The sequence below is a fragment of the Balaenoptera physalus genome (assembly GCF_965194825.1).
Source record: "Balaenoptera physalus genome assembly, chromosome: 4".
NCBI classification, from domain to species: Eukaryota; Metazoa; Chordata; class Mammalia; order Artiodactyla; family Balaenopteridae; genus Balaenoptera; species Balaenoptera physalus.
In genome coordinates, this window is record NC_138891.1 from 49,293,660 (window position 1) to 49,312,938 (window position 19,279).

The 19,279-nt window shown below is 36.8% G+C and overlaps 1 protein-coding gene across 12 annotated transcripts in view; it reads right to left on the reverse strand.

Moving 5' to 3' along the window:
• The window catches only part of MECOM (MDS1 and EVI1 complex locus), a 562,576-nt gene that overhangs the window by 38,134 nt on the left and 505,163 nt on the right, over nucleotides 1-19,279 (reverse strand). For 11 of the 12 annotated variants that reach the window (XM_082458386.1, XM_082458384.1, XM_082458385.1 and 8 more), the window contains 3 exons: nucleotides 9,594-9,696; nucleotides 5,755-5,971; nucleotides 436-583 (listed from right to left, as the gene is read on the reverse strand). In XM_082458386.1, coding sequence (XP_082314512.1) covers nucleotides 436-583; nucleotides 5,755-5,971; nucleotides 9,594-9,696 — 468 coding nt within the window. Of the gene's footprint in view, nucleotides 1-435; nucleotides 584-5,754; nucleotides 5,972-9,593; nucleotides 9,697-9,719; nucleotides 17,273-19,279 lie in introns of those variants that run through there. The other variant, XM_082458383.1, reaches the window with a different exon arrangement.

Consider the following 19,279-nt stretch of genomic DNA (forward strand, 5'->3'; position numbering starts at 1 on the left):
AAAAATCTGCAAATGTAGGAGTCTCCCATTCTTTCTGAATAGGCATTCAGAAACTTTATGGGATTTCCTCACAAATCGATCTTAAAAGAAATTAGTAATGTGCATTGGATACAATTTTCATTCTCCATAAGGCTATAAAACAACCCCACGCTGGAAAGCCAGTAGCGGAACCAGGAATTTACCAAGGATGTCTGACACTTAGTTCTGGAACTCACCATCAAGCCTTGCTTCCTCCCTTACAAAAATAAAAGGATACCCACTAAGTGTTTCTATACACTGTACTAATGCCTTGTAGCACACAACACTCCGTCTACTTTTCTCAGGATATTTATAGTTTCCCCTCTCAAGGCTTGTTTTTATATACCGTGGCAAATGATGGATTAAGAGAGAGCAGGATGACACAGAGGGGCCAAGTAGTCTACAAATTCACTGTACCTTGGCACAGTTCTCACATTCATAGTGCTTTCCACTGTCATGTGACATCTGGTGGCGGATTAAATTGGACTTCCAGTTAAATGCCTTGGGACACTGATCACACTTGTATTCCCTCTCTTCAGTATGTGACAACATGTGTTTCTCCAGGCTGTTAAGAGAACAATTGATTTAATAGGACATGGTGACCAAGAACACATTCATAAACAGAACGTCATTTTATTACTAATCCAACTGGCAATTAAAGAAAGAAGAGGGAAAGGAGTTGAGCCGGAGAAGAAAGAGAGGAAACAGGCTTGCAACAGACAAAAGTACGTTTTATACTCCCTAGACTGTGTCTCTCAGCCATACAGAGAAGTACCCCTGTTGTGAGGAAATAAATCTGATTCAGCTAGCAGAGTTTAGGTGCCAATTTAGGGGAATGATAAACAACTAGCGATTTGTCCAGTTCTGGATTCATTACACAGTTCTAGATGCAACATGTATTGCTGTTACCCACTTAATTCAAACACAAACACTCAAATAGAAAACATTAAGAAAGTGCTTAAGAACATGCAGGAAGCTATTCTAATGTGTATAACCCTTACATTCAAAAAAGCACTTTTATTCCTACTCAAATCACCATATGGGAAAGTGAGCTGTAAGCTAACTATTCAACAAGCAACTTCCCAATACAACCAATATAATGGATGGTCAGACAGATGGACCGATGAATGAACACGTATGCATATAGATATAGAAGTAGATATAGATAGAAACATTATCTAGAAAAAAATATATATGTATATATACTATAACCTAAGATTATATATATACAACCTATGAATTAGGGAGGAAAGAGAAGTGTATCATAAGTGGATGCACTAGTAAAGCCCCTCAAAAGAAAACCAGGGTTAGAATTTTCTCACAAGCATAGCTTCTCTATGTTTTAAAGCTTAGACTATTTTACCTTCTCAAATGTTTCCTTCCCTCTCTAAAATTTGAATATGAAATCTGCATGAATATAATGAAGAGTAAATATTATAGATAATGGATTACTGTGATATTCAGAAGATGTTTGCAACATTTTTGTTAATTAAACACACACACATAACACATTAGGATACTACTCCCAAATAAAGTAACCAGAGCTCCTCAGAGAAATAGCCTGTTTCAAATGTGAAGCATGAAATACACAAGATGGGCCTTGAACGTCTTGTTACGGCAAAAAGCAAGAGAGTTATAGATCGTGTCAAAAAAATTAGGGTGCCAACCTGAAGAGACACCCACTGACTAAAGATGGGGAAATTTAAGCGTCAGTAAGAGTAATAATCTCATCTTTTAACGATAATGATACTCAGAAACAAACGGAACCTCGCCAGTTACCCCAGGAAGATGCTGAGAAGCCAAATCATTATTCTGGAAACTAGTAAATAAAGGGAAAAACTCATGCACATATCCTGCCTTTCCCATACGAACTGTACTTCAGGGTGAGCAAATAAACAATGAGGGGAAGTTTCTCTGCATAGAATTAATCCAGATAATAAATAATGAAAGAACGGGGGAATTAGAATACATTCATTTTGCAGCCCCTAAAGAATTAATGAATCTAGGCAATCCATTATATGCCTCCTGATGGAAACAAATGATACCATCAATGAGGTATTCTTCCTAAAATACTGAGCCTAAATCTGATCACAGCTTGGGATGTAACTATGAGTATACAGGAAACAGAGGAGATGGAGAAAGACGTTAAACAATACCAAGGGGATATAATCAGCAGAATACAGACTGGAGGAAATGCTACAGGAAAAAACACTCAGTATCTTCTGTATATAAACTGTAATGAGAAAGAGGGAGAGAGACTTACTGGCTTTGACTGGGGGAACCTATAAATTAAGAAATATAAGAGGGACGTCAACCAATTGCCATGATGGACCTTATTTTGATCTTAATTCAAACCAGAAAACTCTAAAAATAATGAAATGACTGGGGGGAATTTGAACACTGACTGAATATTTGATAGTATTAAGGAACCATTATTTTTAAAATGAACTTACGTTTTACAGTCCTTACTTCCTACAGACACATACAGAGCTATTTATGAATAAAATGACATAATGTCCAGGATTTGTTTCAAATAATCCAAAATGAGTATAGCTGAGACAAGATAGGCCTCGTGTGATCATTACTGAACCTGAGTGTGTGGGTGCTGTTACACCGCCCTCTCTAGTTTTGTGTGTATTTGAAATCTTCCATAATAATAAGGTATTAAAAAAAAAAACAACTAACTACCAAGCATGCGAGCACTGTTTCTTCCCTATATTTTATTTTTCTGTGAAATGAACACCCTAAGTTTGAGAATCAGGTAAGACCTCTGTGTGCCTAGAATATGTTATCCAGTGTTTGTACACACCATGTGCGTGGGAGTGTGTGTGAAAAAATGATATGCCCTTTCTCATATCTTGATAAATTAGAAACACCTTTCCATATTTTTCTCCTCCTCAGTTTCCTCCTTCCACTTCTATTCTTATTGGCACATGAACTTATTTTTCCTGCCCTATGAGTCAGTCGACTTGGTAATGCTATTCTATTTGAGCACTACTGGTGATATCTCTGTGAACAAAAGGTACCAGGAGAGTACAGGTGTGTGGAGTCACAAGAACGGCCCTATCTTTATCTACAATATGTAATCCTCTGTTTGTTACACAAGTTGAAATGTTAATCAGAGAGTTAAGAGAAAGATATCAACAATGGCAGTTAACATTGAACTGAGTCAGGGACATCTTCCAAAATCGTTGTACAGATTGCTATTCGTACTACTGTCTTTAGCAAACTATCAAGGCATGCCATTTTATGGCATATATTATATTCCAATATGCATCTCAAATCATAAACTCTGAAACCTAGTGGTAAAAGATTGTCCTATACATTGAGACTTTTTCTTGCCTCCTAACTCCAAGGGTGTGATATTGTTTTAAGAGTATAGTACATATCACAAAAGGGGGAAAAAGATAGCAAAGTAGGGAAATTTTCTTCTTTTTTGCTTCTTCTAATCCAGCATAAAACCCATATTGTTCCATGGAATGATCAGCTGTCAGCTAATCAGTGATAGACAATAAAAAGGCAAGTGGTTCTTGCAAAAGCAAATGTTCATTGCTTTCATAAACACAGAAGTATCCAGTCAGTCATTAATGAAACTTCACTTTTCATAGAATTTTATCCCAATTTATAGCCTTCTGGGTTCTTTACATCTTTTGCATATCAACCTTTGTTTCTCGCCCCCTTTTTTTTTGGAGGATGGTATTCTTTTCTTAATATTTTACACAAAAGATACAGAACAGAATAATATATCATGTCAAGAAAGGAATTCTTTGTTCCTTTTTTAACAAAGGAATTTGTTTAACGTATAAAACAATATCGGTTTCAATAAAGCGGAAAATATTCAGGGCACATAGGTTCTGCACTGGCTAAATTATATAACCCAAAATATCACCTGGATGACTGATATCAGGTCGCATAGTGACATGTTATATCCATCTGGCTGAGCTACTGAAAAGTGAGTTTTGAGGGTTCATCCAATGCCAGATAATTAGGTTTCCTTATTTTTTTCTACTGAATGTTTGACTGAAGGAGCTAAATTGACAGTTGGTTTTGGCATTAAGTAGCATTGACTCAGGCTTAATCTTATACCTAGTCAGAGTAAGAAGTTTTCTCCACCTAAGAAGTATTGTTATACACAACATTTTAGTGTTCAGTCTGTCAATTTTTGTTTTATAATGCTGTCCATTATTTTTGATAACAAAATAGAAGGAAATATACTTACTCTCTGGCATCAGAGATATGGCTTTACAGTATAAGTACTTTTCTTACCTGCTGGTATTTATTTAGTAGCAGGTAAGGAAAGTATTTTCATTTTGGTTTTTAATTTGGACACAATGTATTTAGGAGACATACTGTGACGGTTTTTGATTACAAATCCATGTTTTACCAAACATACATAACAGATTTATTCTCTATGTGGGTTTATATTAAGTAGTAAAGATGAGTTTAAAGGGTACTGGGAAAACGCTCTTAGCCCCCAAAATGTTTTCTCTCTAATAGCTAGATTAAGCCTGAATTTTCAAAGCTAAACAGATTCATTCTTTTGACTCAGTCTCCTCAAGGAATGGGTTATACTTGATGCCTTTCTGGTCATCTATGCATTAAAATGGAATGACTACCATATGAAACCCTTTCCTACGAGAAGAGAGATGCGGGGCAATCAACAGAGGTGAAAGGAGAAAGAGGAAGAGGAGGCACTAAGGAAAGAAAGGAAACAAAAAGGTAAATTAAAAGAGGTGAGGTGTCCAAGAGAAACTGTGAGTAATTCACATCCTTGACTAAGGCCGGCTGATATACTCCCATACCCATTTAAACACAGTGTTTTTATGTTCAGTTGAAATTCTGAGTATAGGTTCCAGATTTAAAAGCAAAGTAATGAATACAATTATTAAAATTGTTTGTGGACCAAGGCAAAAACCATTAGGTAGAAACAGACAAACAAACAAACAAAAAACTTATTAGCTGGTTAAACACCTTTCTGATCTGAAAGACCATTTTGTAGCATAATTATCACTACAGTTTTCAAAACATAGGTTCCAGGGTTGTTGTTTTCTTTAACAGAAATTTTAAAAATGTTCTTGAATTAAATTCAAAGGGCTATGAAAAGTTAATATTATCACTGAAATATGATTTTCGTTTTGTTAAAAATAAGTATTATAGAATTATTTCATTTAGATCATGTTTACTTTTTCCCTTTTTGAAAATTCAATATTTTCTTCACTGAACATGCTTCTCTTATTCTTTTATATGTGTGCAGTTTAGATAAATAGTTGAAATTAAACCCATAGATTACACTGATCTATCAAAAGACTACTTATCTTTCATTAAGTAAGTACCAGCACAGTCTCTTTTTTATCGTCTAAATGTTTCTAGAGGGTCGCTTTTCTGTTTGGTGTATAATTAGATTAATTAACATCATCGTTGCCTCGTCTACTCTTGATACCTCCGCTAAGTTACGTTTTACTATAATGTTAAACTTTCAATTGCCAATAACCCTCCTTAAATAATAAAAGTATTATTTTCTATCTGGCATCAAAATAACTAATTCTAACTTCACTGAAAATATTTGACAGGTGAGAAGTTCCAGGGGAAAATGATTTCCGAACGTGTGACTAACACATTTGTCCAGCTCCTTGCTCTTCCAAATTTCCCGTTTGCATCAATTCTGAAAATTCAGCATAAACATTTTGCTGTAGAGTAAATAAACACGTTTTTGTAGTGCAACATGCCATGTCTAACCTTTGCAAATCGGGAAACACTTGGTCACATTCCTTACACTCCTGAATTGCATGTATCTCTCGGAGATCATTTTCACTGTCGAGTTTTTGTTGAAAGTCCTCCTCTACCATGGAGAATGCCGAGTGGGGTGTGCTGCACGGGAACTTCTGGTGATCCGCTAGTTCAGCCTTGGACTCGAAGAGCTGGTCACAATCCTCACAGCGGTACTGCCGTTCTTCTGTGAAAATAATTCAGGTGTTATCAGAACTCGGTGATCAGGGAGTGCCACCACACACTGGCAGTTCTTATCGAATTACAGAAGACATAATAGAAACTATTTGCTTGTCCTTTCCATCAATTCCATTTTAACACGGATTAGAAATAGTAAATGTAGGGACTTCCCTGGCGGTCCAGTGGTTAAGACTCTGCACTTCGACTGCAGGGGGCACGGGTTTGATCCCTAGTCGGGGAACTAAGATCCCGAATACCGTGCAGTGTGGTAAAAAAAAAAGAAAAGAAAAAAAAGAAATAATAAATGTAAAGAAGCCGGGACAAAGCCTACAACAATAACAGAAGTGATTGCTGTGGCTCCCGTATATAGCTTTCTTATCAGATAAAACTTTATGACGAAACCCTTCCAGGGTTTAATATTCACAGGATATTAAAAGTCATAATGACCGTTTACTGAGCATCATTATGTCCTCAACCCTGTACATGGATTATTGATATTCCTAAAACCTGACCGTGAGGAATTATACGTCAGATTTGTATCCCAATTTTCAGATGAGGGTATTGATGCTCAGAGAAGTTCAGTAACCAGTCAGGGATCATAGAGCTAAGTGGTTATGTCAGACTTTGAACACATCTCCGTTCCACACCCTTCTCGCTGTGCCATGTTACCTGGACGGGACATGGGACAGAGTCCCTATCTGAGCCGTACTTAAGCCTGGCTAATATCAATAAACTTGGAAATGCTTTAACATTCGTCATTACTTATAATGTGACACAGCATGATTTTAGCACTTTTCTAGGCTCATTTATGTTCCCTCAGGGCCAGTGCTAATTGGCATGGCTTTGTTAAATAGCCAGCATATCATGCATTTGCACTTTAAATCACTAAGGTAAATAAATGGTAATAGTGGGGACCAGAGATAACAAGGCTATGGAGTGTCAGGTAGTGACGCCATTGTTTCTATTCTTTTTGTTGGAATAGCTTTCAGCCCACTCATGAGGCCATACTATGCACTGATCACACAGATATCATCACAGAAGTCCTGCAAACAGCTCACAGCGCTGAAAGACACAGAGGACAACAACACGATACATCACCCCTGTGTTACAGACCTGCAGCCAGGACCTATATCCAGTTATTCATTGACCGAATGTTTCTGAGGGAATGTTTTAGTCACCTCCTGAATGTGAGGCATTTTGCTAGGGAATGAATATATAAGAAACCCAAGGGGATGCACATGTGAACTACTAGTATGATACACCTTATGACAGATGCATGCACAGGCCTAAGTTAGGAGCCCAGAGGAATATGCCAAGTCCATCTCTCCTGAGGGAGAGAGGTTCAGCGAAGATTCTGTAATGAGGAAGAGTCAGCCAGGTGAAGCAGGATGAAGGAAGACATTTCAGGCGGTGGGAATACCATGGACCAATGACGAAGGCAAGAAAGAGCAGGGCAGGCTCGTGGAAAGGCAAAGCCGTAGTAAAGTGTGACAGGTTTATAGGGTGCATGTAGGAGAGGAGTGGGAAATGAAGTTAGAGAGGGTAGCAGGTCACTAGGGGCTTTTTAGGTCCATGCTAAGAAGGGTACAGAAAGCCACTGAAAGTTGGAATGCCCCATTGCAGCTTGAGAAGCCAAGCAGAGAGGTCAAACGGGTCGCTGCTGCAGTATACGATACTGGTTTAGTTTAAACTAAACCAATAATAACACAGGGGCCAGAAAGGTAAAGAAATTAGTATGTAGATTCAGTAGGGTTTGTCACCTTTGGACTTGGTTAAAGAAGAGGGAGCTATTTTAAAATAAATCACCTCAGCTGTAAGACAGGTTTCTCAATAACATAAACTAGGTAATGGAAACGTTTCCTATAGTTTGTGACGCTATTCACATGTTTAAGAGCTAAATTTAGGATCTCAGCCAGCCGTCTGAACACAAACAATCTCCAGGCCTATGAAAAGGCATAGGCTTTAGAGACAGCAAGACCTTGGTTTGAATGCTGCCTCTACCACTTTCTAGCCATGTGGTCTTGGCCAATTTACTTAGCCTTATATGGCCTCGTTTTCCTATCTGTATAATGGAAATAATTCCTTTCTTACAGGTTTGATCTATGTCTAAAAGACTAAATGAGACACTAAATGGAGAGCATAAAATATCTAGCATACAGTAGGTGTACAATGCATGTGTTTTATTTTCTCTTTTCTAAGAAACATTAAATCCTAGAAGTATGAAATACAAATCACCATGTAAACATTATAAACATTATATTTAACATATCGGGTATATGTATGGATATGGGTATGACACATTGAAAATGAAAAGCAACCGATGGGTTCCAGAGTGTTGTAAAGGCAGGTAATTTAGGAATGGTAGCCCTAAAAGAAAAATAGTCACCTCTATTTAGGCTTTTCAGAATAGTACGCTAACCATTTATATTTTAAAAAAATAATTGTTTGAAAACCTTTTTAGAGCAAACATTCACTGATGAAGGATGCCTTATACCAGAGACAGCCCAAATTAATTTTTTTTTTTTTTTATCATCTGAGCACTCCCTACTGTCAAAGAGCCCTTTCCCACTGGGTCAGCCTCCCCATTCAGGCTCAAATTCTACCAGGCTAGTTGACAAGTCTGGGTTTCTGAGGCCATTGACTTGTCACAGTTTCCAAGAAGAAAACAAGTTCCAAAAGCCTCCTCAAAATACAACTGGTATAATCTACAAAGAGGCAGAATGCAGCTCAGCCAAAGGAGAAAAATGTTCAAGTAAAGAGCCAGCCAATAGTGGTAGCTTTCTTTGCAGGAGCTGCAGATGCAGAGGCTGAGGTTCGCCTGTTTGGAATGCCAGAGACATGGGAAGTGGAGCCATCCTCACCTCTCACTGGTAACCCTTCCCAGTGGTCCTTCCAACTATAAAAACACTCTAGAGACACCACTAGATTATGCTAAATCAAATCACATTATATGAGGGGAGGGAAACAGGAAAAAGAAAGAAAACAGTCTTAAACGCTCATCCCAATGATACAAATCAACACAAATAAAATTTCCTTTTACTCTTACCTGAATATACATCACTAGTAATTATAATTCTTTTTGATCCCCCCTTCATTAATTTAGAATAGGTCTCTGACAAATACAAATTCCTCTGGCTCTAAAATTTCCTCATCTGTACTTTTCTCCCAATCCTCATCCCTCCAGCCCTCTCCCATATGGTCATGCTGGCTAGGATTTTACTCAAGTAGAAATACTTTTCCCAGTAACAGAACATTAGATGGGAGAAACAACTGCTAGATATACAAAAGCCCAAGACCAAGCTCCCTGAAATGACTTTTGTACAGTGAAAGGACTCTCACTATAGTCTAAGGCATTGACAAAAGGTTTACCTATGTGGTGTCTCAGTCCAAATATTCAAAATTCCCCTGACCTCCATTTCAGAGAAGACCTCTGCTTACTTTAGCTTCACCGCAATATTAGCCAGATGTCATACCAAGAAAACAGCGACGCTATGAGAAGGAATTTCTTAAAACTGACATTGACTACCCAGGGAAACTAACAAGTACCAAGTGTGATGGACCCTCCGGCATATGCTCCACCACGATCTCCAAATGAGGGTGGCGCGGATGGTGGCGGGAGTGGTACTAACCGTGGATATCCGGTGCCATAGTGTCATGGGGATAGTCTTCACTCTTCATGAGCAGCAAGAGCTCCTCTCCTGGTGCGATGTCTGCAACTACTCTATAAAATATCTTCAAGAGACAATGAAGGGGTGGGCGGGGGGGAGAGACAGAGAAGTGACTATTAAGAAAGGGCAAGATATACACGAAGATAACTGTACATTTTCCCATACCTTAACAAAAATATTCCTTTTTATTTTCATCAAAAGAACTAGCTTTCCTGTTTTATACACTGAGAACTAGCCCTCTGATGACAAATGGAAAGCTGTGACTCTCCTGCCAATTCATAAATCTTTTCCAGCTCCCACTTCACAAATCAAATTTTCTTAATGCGAAGCTTGCTGTGTCACATACACCCTGTGTAATGCTTAACAAAGAACAATCCCTTCTCTGAATTCCTTACTCTAGGGAGCCACACACATACTCAGAGAGTTGAATGTGTCTTGCGTTATCCAGGAGTGGCCTAGCGAAGGCTGGCAGGGGCACAATCACTCCCCTCGAGCACGTTCTCAAAAGTAGCACCTTCTCAACAAGGAGCTTTTAAGGTAATAGGCTGGAGGGACACAACATAGAGAATCATGACAACAAGGTCTGTAGAGAACATAGTCAAAGGAGAGCATTTTGTTTTTTAAAAACTTAATCCCTCTTTTCCCAATCAAAAGTGCCACTCACAGGTCCAGGACCTGCCTTCATGACCCAGACCCTGATCCCACTCTTTGAAAGCAGGCATTATGCCTTCAATTGATTCCTTTACCAGGGTTTGGGGGTGGTGCTTATTCCTCTTACTTTCTAGCAAAATGCTGATGAGAGGAAGGATTTAAGAAATCCATTAATAACTGACTAAAAAGCAGTGGGGCAAGTGTGGAAAAAACCCTGACCTATAATTTCCAAGAGCTGCCTACCTCTCCCCTGACCAGCGTGGTTACCCTAGGTAGGTCATTGCCCAATCTACTTGTCCAGGATTCCGGGTTTCTTCATTTATAAAAGCATTTAATTCTGATTTGTAACATACACAAACATCGAATCATTATGTTGTACACCTGAAACTAATATAATGTTATATGTCAATTATATCTCAATATACAAAAGATTTAATCCTGAAAATATTTAAGGTGCCTTTTCTTTTTCACATAATATGTTCTTAGTTTTTAAATCTATTCTAGGATTATTTATTAAACAACGATTCCGTAACCGGATAGAGGTTATGAAAGAAAGAATAAAGTTATACAGTTAACTGGTGCAAATGAGAACAATTACATTCACACACACTCACACACACACACACACACACACACACAAATACCACCAAAAGCAACAATGACAACAACAAAACTAGGGGTTCAGTTCTGCTCAGTCTCGATGCAATGGGGAGAAAAATCACATAACACAAATTGGCACACCCTACTAAGAAATGGGAAGGATGTATTTTGAGCAGACATTGCTCTACCTGTGGTTTCTTGCAGGACCACTTATTTCAAACTGAGAAAAGTTGAGTCATTTACCGTTTTATAAGATCAACAGAAATGTGCATAACTTTAATTATATTTATCTGTTTATCTCTTGAAAAGCAGAGGACGTTAAACATAAGTACGTGCCTCTTCACTCCAGTAGGTGGCTCTAAACTCCAATTGTTTATTTTTCTTTAAAAAGACCAGAGCACAAAACTGTGCTAAGTTCAAAAAATAACTCAATGAGGAGTATTTTCTGCTTAGTTTCTTTCCTGTCAAAATAAAATCAGTTTTTTCATGCAACAGTAATTTAACCACGTGAAGTTGCTTTATAGAAAATAATGCCAAACATAAAATGTTGCCCTAATATAATATAACCTAAGATTCTTTATCTCTATCCTTAGATAAAATCCAGACTATCTTAGGAAAATTACTCCTTGTTATGTGCTGATTCTATAAAAACCAGAGAATTTACAGTTTGTATCTTATTAACCCTAACGTTCACATTTTCCCTTCTCCGGCAGTACACTGAGAGGAATAATTCTGCTCAAAAAGTTACCAGATTAAAAAAAAAAAAAAAAAAAAGTGTACATTTGCTTTTTTCCCCCTAAACTTTCCAGTTAAATGCTTATTAGTGCCCTGTTTCATTCTAGAGTTCTATTTCCCCTTAGAAAACAATAGACTTCTCTCAACAGTTTGAATCACCTCTTCTTTTGGCATTTCTCAAAGGTTTAACTTATTAGCTTCCTTTCCAACAACATGTTGATATTTGAATTGTGACATATTAGAACTTTTCAGTGGCTTCTCGGAAACAGTGAGGTTAAAGAGACAATATCCCGAAAGACCGTAAAACAGTACAGTTGTCTCTGTTGGGGAATGCTGCAGAGACACACATGCCAGATCATTGCCAGATCATTGGAAGAAAGTATTATGATATCATTATTTCTTTTGAATAATGGAGTCCACTATTAATCATGTCTCTTTTAGTTCCATTTTAGATTTACTCAATCCAGTGTGAACAGTCCAAGAAACAAAAGAAAGTGATGGATACACTGTAATTACACATTAGAAAGATAATTCTCTTTGCGGGGACATAGATCACTACTGTAATTTCCCTTTAAGTGTCCAGATTGTCATGTGAAGAATACTGAGTGCATAAAAAATAAGACACGGAAGAGCGTTGATGTTGGCTTTATTTACTGGAGGTAAAAGGTGACATTCCAGGCCACGAAAGGCAAGGCAAAGCAGAGTGGGTTTTAACTTCAGGGTGTTCTTTTCGATTTTAAGTGAATTTTTATGGTGCTCATGAAACTGAGGTTTGAAAAGAACTGGCAAGAGCCCGAAGTAATGAGGGCAGATTCTGGGCATGCTTCCTCATATCGCAGTAAGAATGTGCCTTGAAGCCCCATCTACCGCCCTTAGAAATGCAGTGCTTTTTTCAAGGTGTTGTTACCACTTGCCATTTCATTATATCTCAACTCTTTGGATTTTACAGAGACTTAAGCAAAATTATGTCTTTGCTCTTATAATTACAATGGTCCCAAAGTGTAATTTGAATGCTTGAATCCAGAGATGTCTACATACAAAGTTGGTTTATGTTCTAGCAATAACAATACACCAGCAGGCGTTTGAGAAGTGAGAGAAGTAGTTTAAATGAAAACATAATGACAATTTGTTGCCTCAAAACAATTATGTGGGGGAAAGATGGAATGTAATGTTGGAGGAATCAAGCCTTTCAGAAAAAAAAGTTATCGCATCTATGCTTTTATGTTAGAAAATAGGTCTTTCAGCAAATAAAAATATAATAAAGAATGGAAGTGATTTATGTAGCTTCTCCCACAGGTTTGTCTATTAAGTATGCTTGACCATGCTTATAAAAATGTAATCATAACATCTTTAAAATCAGTGTATTCTCAAAATTTCGGCTATATATTGCAGTCCTATGAATTACATGTCATCTGAGTTACGTACCCAAAGCAGAGACATGACTAATATAACCTCTCTGGGTTTTGTGTTAGATAAAAATGGAAGGGAATCAATTCCTCTGTTAAATTCCGTAAAAGAGTTAACAGGTCTCTTCCATCAGGGAGTTTTATGGCAAAAGTTATCTGGAACCAAAATAAAAATGTCCTGGATCTGGGATTTTGTGATGAATTCAACTCAAGTATTTAAAGAGGGGCTCAAAATCTCCAACACTTAGAAAAAGTTGGAATGGATACAAAAGGGCTGTTGATTTATTATTTTGCTGTGTGTCTCTCAGAATGCTCTACTAGAAGGGAGAACACAATCTCTCCCAATATAAGGTGAAAAATTAGAGGAATGGGGCCTTTTAGTATAAGAAAATAGGATTATATGAGAATTCCGTTTTTTAAAAGTCATGATAAATATTTTAAAACTGTGTTAACTCCTTTAGAGTTTTCTATTTGGTAGCTAATACCAAATTCCAGAAACACAACATGTTATGAACATGACCTAACTCTCCATATATCGGAAACTTTTGAAAGTGGAGGTGGTCTTTTCATTTTATCATAGAAAAAATTTAATTTTTCCAATATCTTGCTGGACTCTTTTTAATTTTTCCAGAAAGCTTTATCTCTGTCCTTGTAAGTATGGATATTATATGTAAATCCCTGAATACTTTAATTTATAAGAATAAATATTATAGTAAATGGTTTAATAGATCTTTCTATATTCTTTTATTTTAAAATTTGCCAAAATATCACACTAGTGAAATTTCTTAATATTTTTTTAAAAATTCTAAAGCATTCAGATATTTGAAGATAAAACTAGAAACCCCTCAAATTGTTCACTTTTACTACTGGTGAAATTCACAATTTAAGGCATAAATATAATAGTATGCATGAATATAGGAATTACTCTAAAAAATAATTATTATTCTTAATTTATTTTAATCAAACCTTGAAATGGTTCCAAATGTCAAAAGGATATCTGTTCAATTAATATTCATAAGGCTAAGCTAAAGGTAAAAGGCAGTGGTGATGTGGATTTGATTTAGCAAATTTTAGACTGCCAAAATGTATATTTTCATACAACGTTATATATTAGTATATATGTGCTTGGATATATTATATATTTTATATGTGATTTATAAATGTGGCAAAGTATACATTTTAGGGACATTTTAAAATCTGCACAAGATATTAGTAATCTCATATTTTACATATTAATATAAATTAATATTTAATGGCATATGATTAATTCTATTATATATCATATAAGTTATATACAATTATATATTTTATAAATTGCATATTATATGTAATATATGTTATAGATAACTATTTATTATATATAGTTGGAACTGAAATTAATCACATTTTATTAAATATTCATTTTCTTTTGTTATTTAAGCCCAAGAGGACAGCCACTAAAAGAGAGTATGGACAGTTTTAAGCATTCTGATAGCAAAGGCAATAGGCTATAAAAGACTTTCAGATTAATTCTGTTTTGTACTGTCACAGCCTGTGTTCAACCTATTCCTCCATCAAATTGATGATGCTACCATTTGTATTTATAAATGGCAATAATGTGGGTTCTTGTTTATTATCCTATAAAATAGAAAAATCTAGAATCTGTCAGATCAGACTTGCTGTCTAGTTTGCTATGCTTGGATCGATTCAAAGTATTATGCTTGTATTACTGAGACAGAAGAAAAATTCAGTGCACACAGAGAAAACAAGAAAGAAAGAAAACATCATTTACTTTTAAAAAGATGAATAAGGACTCATTGTTATGAATTCTCATTTATTTTTCCTGGTCAAGCACTGGAAGTTTTATTTATGCTTAATAGACTGCATTTGGCATGTCTGAAAATGGCAGAAGTGTGAATTATGAGTGACCTTCAACCTATTCAGGAAGTTGTAATAATTGAAATAATAGAGAAATGTACTCCCTGCAAAATCTGTACCGAGAGACAACTTTTTCAGACTATTGCCGTCTTTTCACTTTGAAGTAGACAGTTGATTTCTTCCCTCCCACCTCCGAACAATCAGCCTGAATGCTTTATTTTCTATAGCTTCATTCAATTTACCAGTCCGAAGACGAGGAAAAGCTGAATGGAACTTTAATGTTTAGAGTGTGGATAGAAGGGGAGATAAGTGACCATTTGCATGTCTGAACAAAGTCAATATTTGATATGAGCACATCTGCCAGTCTTGGTGCTGCAGAGGTAACATCAAGTCCACAGAGACAACGTGTGCATATGTGCTGGCTTTAGGAGACTTGCTCTGGACCCCTGATCCTTCCATAGCAACACGGGAAACCCCTACTCAGGAGGGCAGGAGTGACAAATTTTTAACCTCTGAAAGAAGGACCGTATTACACATTCTAATCCTGATTAGTAAGAGATAACTAAAAGTGTCTTCAGCAGACAGAGATTGATGACAGAATGTAAAGATATTTGTCCAACAGAATGGAAGCATTATCGTGGCCAAACTTTGCTAAAGCAAACCATCCTTAGTTTCCTTAGTTCCTCCAAAGACATAGTATCCCGAATTTGTCTTTAAGGTAACAGTCTAAACACTATAAGATATTAACTGAGAAATGTCAGGTACTGTCTTGCTGTATCTGCTTCCAAAACAAAATTATATGTATCCACTGGCTATTTTCAGAACAAAAATATTAATGAAGGAGAAGTTCTGCCCCACACATCTTTATCTCTTCATTAAGAACATGAAGAGAAAGCCAAGTGTAATTTATTGGATGAAACAAAACAGAAAGGACTGACTGTTGACTCTAGTTTGCAAGAACAGGGCAAGTGATAAAGATACACATTATTATACCTGGAGCCTACAGTGTACCCAGCCTGGAAGCCTTGCAAGTTGTCCTGTTAAATAACCTCTAAGGATCTCTCTACAGACCCCACAAGAAATATTCATTAGCCACCTGTCTTTAATGTGGCCATTTTGTCTGACTCTATGAAAATTGATCATTCTGAACAGTTTCAGAATGCTTGGAAAGTGAGGAAGCTAAAGATCCTCTTTGGGTTTTTTACTAGGCTGGAGGTGTTTCTTGTGTTCTTGACCAACATGTTTTCCTCCTTGATGACTGGCTTGTAATGAATTCTGACAACTATCTTCTTGGTACCATTCCAGAAATAGCTGGAGTCTGGTATGGTTGTGATGCTTTTAGATCTTCCTGAATGAAAAGTGTTGTGTACATGCAAATATTAATTACTTAGAATGTGCAGATCATCTTTTTTCAATTTATGTGGTTTGTGGATCTTGGTAAAAATTCCTAGTCTGTGTAGTGCTATGGCAGGGTTGTGTGCTGGGCATAATTACATGAGGGAAACTTTTTTGTGGGGAGGGGATGCTATTTGTTTTATCATGTAAATATCAAATGACAGACTATGTCTGAGACAGCTTCATCTTCGGGTGAAGGAAGTAACTTATCAGCCAGACAGCATCCCCCCAAAGTCAGCTTAGGCACCGTTCACAAAGCCAGTCTCTGGGTATTGCCAGCTGGCATTCATCTTAAAACAGCAGAGCATAACTTTGGTATAAAAGTGGAACTTGACTTAAAAGCAAAGCAAAGAAAATGGCCAAAGCCAATAATAATTTTAACATCAAAAGAGGTCATAGAAAATGTGGACAGAAATCCTTGTAAAGGAAGAGCAAATTAACAAATTACCTGACAGTTGACGCAAACATGTTTAAAAAGTAGAGAAAGGCTAAGATACTACATTTTGCTTTTTTGCACAAATTGCATTAATTGAATGATGTAGGCATACATTTTTTTTTCAGTAAAAAGCCAAAGAAAATAACTTGATAACTGAGTCCATAATAAGCCTGCAATAATAATACTGTTATAGTGTCACAGCAGCCTGATAGCACTGCTGACGTGGACCCAGGGAGAGGGAAAGTGGGTGTGCCAGTTCAGCCATGATGGTCCTGGAAGCAGTTAAAACTTTATAAGGTAAAGCACAAACGAGAACAATGCCTGATCCAACTGAAAACACTGTAGAATCTTGCAGCTGTTCCTCAACGACAAGGGAGCTGGCAGAATCCCCTACGTGAATTCTGACCTTGTATTCTCTGAAGGGCACTCCTTCTTCTAGATCTTATTTCTTCAAAATATACATCAGGTATTAGATAATCTCTTATCGACACATTTTGTTTTCTTCAGAGGGAACAGCAGACTTCTCTTAGTCTACTTACTAAATACCAGCTGTCAAGGGCCTGTTTAAAAATGAAAGGACTTATCACCTTGTGTAAATGACAAGATTAATAACGTCTTGGGTTTCTGAGAACTTTACTCCACTTGTAGACCATGTTAGGGCAGGCCAAGAGCTTGAATGAAATTGCGTTCCTTTCTGTGATGCACACCTATAAAATGTTACCCCAAATCACATGCCCAGATCTTTCTCATTATCATGAGTGGAAAGGTAGGTCTTGTGTAAGTCGAAAAAGTTCACTTACACGAATTGGGCCATAGTGACCTGTCTGATTACAACCAAAATGGTTTCACCATGAAGAAGTATTAGAGGAAAACTTGTGTCCAGAGAGCTATTTCATAAGTACACTAAACTTGTGAACATATCCTAGATAAGCACTGGCCTGCTTTGAGGTACCTAGGGGGTCTGTGGGCCCACTTGCCTTTGATCTAGGTGAAGGGTATAGCAATGTGGAGGTCTGAGGAAACTCATCAAAGGATGGAGGGAAAGGCAGGAGCAGCGTGAGAACAAATCTAATGCAACACGCTCCATCGACCCATCAAAATGGATGTAAAAGTAAGATATCTACAAGACAACAAAGAAAGGGACATCAAAATATCCAGATTTTAAAAAAAACACTCAGTAAATCATCTAGGTGTTTGGCCTACTTGACATTAAACACATGGGTGCTTCCAGATGTAATGAAACCTCTGAATAATTAATAAACCATTTTCATGCTGCCTCTACATATTTGGTCCTCTTGAGGACCTATTCTGGAAAGAACTTTCATTATCCAATTCTCTGCTTTTGCTCCCGCCCTGATCTACCTCCCAGTGCCAGTTCTGGATCCTCAACCAGGGATAATTCAGACCATTAAAATGCAAAGATATTGAAGCATTGCCTGTCTCAGTAAAAATTTCCAGCTAAAGGCTGTGCCACAGCAGTATAGCTATGTAACACTATACAAAAACTTTAAGCAATAAGGGAAAAAATAATTAGGACTTCAAGGATAAAGAGCCTTGGGTGTTTTTAGTGGATCTACTATTTTATGACTGGAGTGTGACTTAATTTACTAGTGTCTTTGGTGCGGCCTTCTTTTACAAAGATAAATTACTGTAGTTAATACAATATTTTCAGGGGGGAATAAGGATATCAGTCAGAAGCTGCGGCTGCTTAGAAATTATGGTTTAGCAAGTATGCCAGTGTTTTCAGAATTTCTATCTCCAAAAACATCACTGCAATAATTTTGAAAACATGAAATGAAAAAGACATCTAAAAACAATAAACTCGAGTCTTCTAGGCAGCATTGTCAAGAAAAAAGCTGCCACAAAGCTCACTCTGGCCTGAAAAAAAGAAATCTGCAATAAAATAACTTGCAGAAATCTATTGAAAGATTTAAACTCTGAAAAATCCCCTCAAATAAAATGCTTGTAGAGAGGTATTAGGAAAATGTTCATGGAATAACCTTTGTCTTTATGATACAAAACAGATTGCACGCTTTATCAACTTTACCTGAAAATCAAAACCTAGGCTGTTTCTAAGTACCTCATCACCCCAAACAAATCAAATATAAGTTTTATCCAAGACAACGTGTTTTGACTGTCCCACTATTATCAAACTGTATTATCACCTTTAGCAGACACATTAATTCTCTTTTATAGAACTCCTTCACATCATTATAAAACTGATCCAAATTGACTAAACTTGATCTTGAATATTAGAATTTTAAAAAATACATATCTTTGCAAAAGTAAACTATAATTTATACCCTCCTTTTCGTTTTAGGTCATCTTTTCCCTTCTTTGTTGGATGCCCTAATTATTACAATGACTAGCTTGCAGTTGAAAGATTCCCCTGAAATTCTTCATTTTTAAAGCCCAGGACTTATTTAAAATTCATTTTATAAACTTGAGCTCTATCTAAGAATCAGAGCAAAGAGGAACACTTTTTACAGTTTTTTGTCGCGTGCTTAATTTGCTTTTGTGTGTGCAGGTGAGTTGATGTTGTTAATGTTTAATAATTACTCCTGATC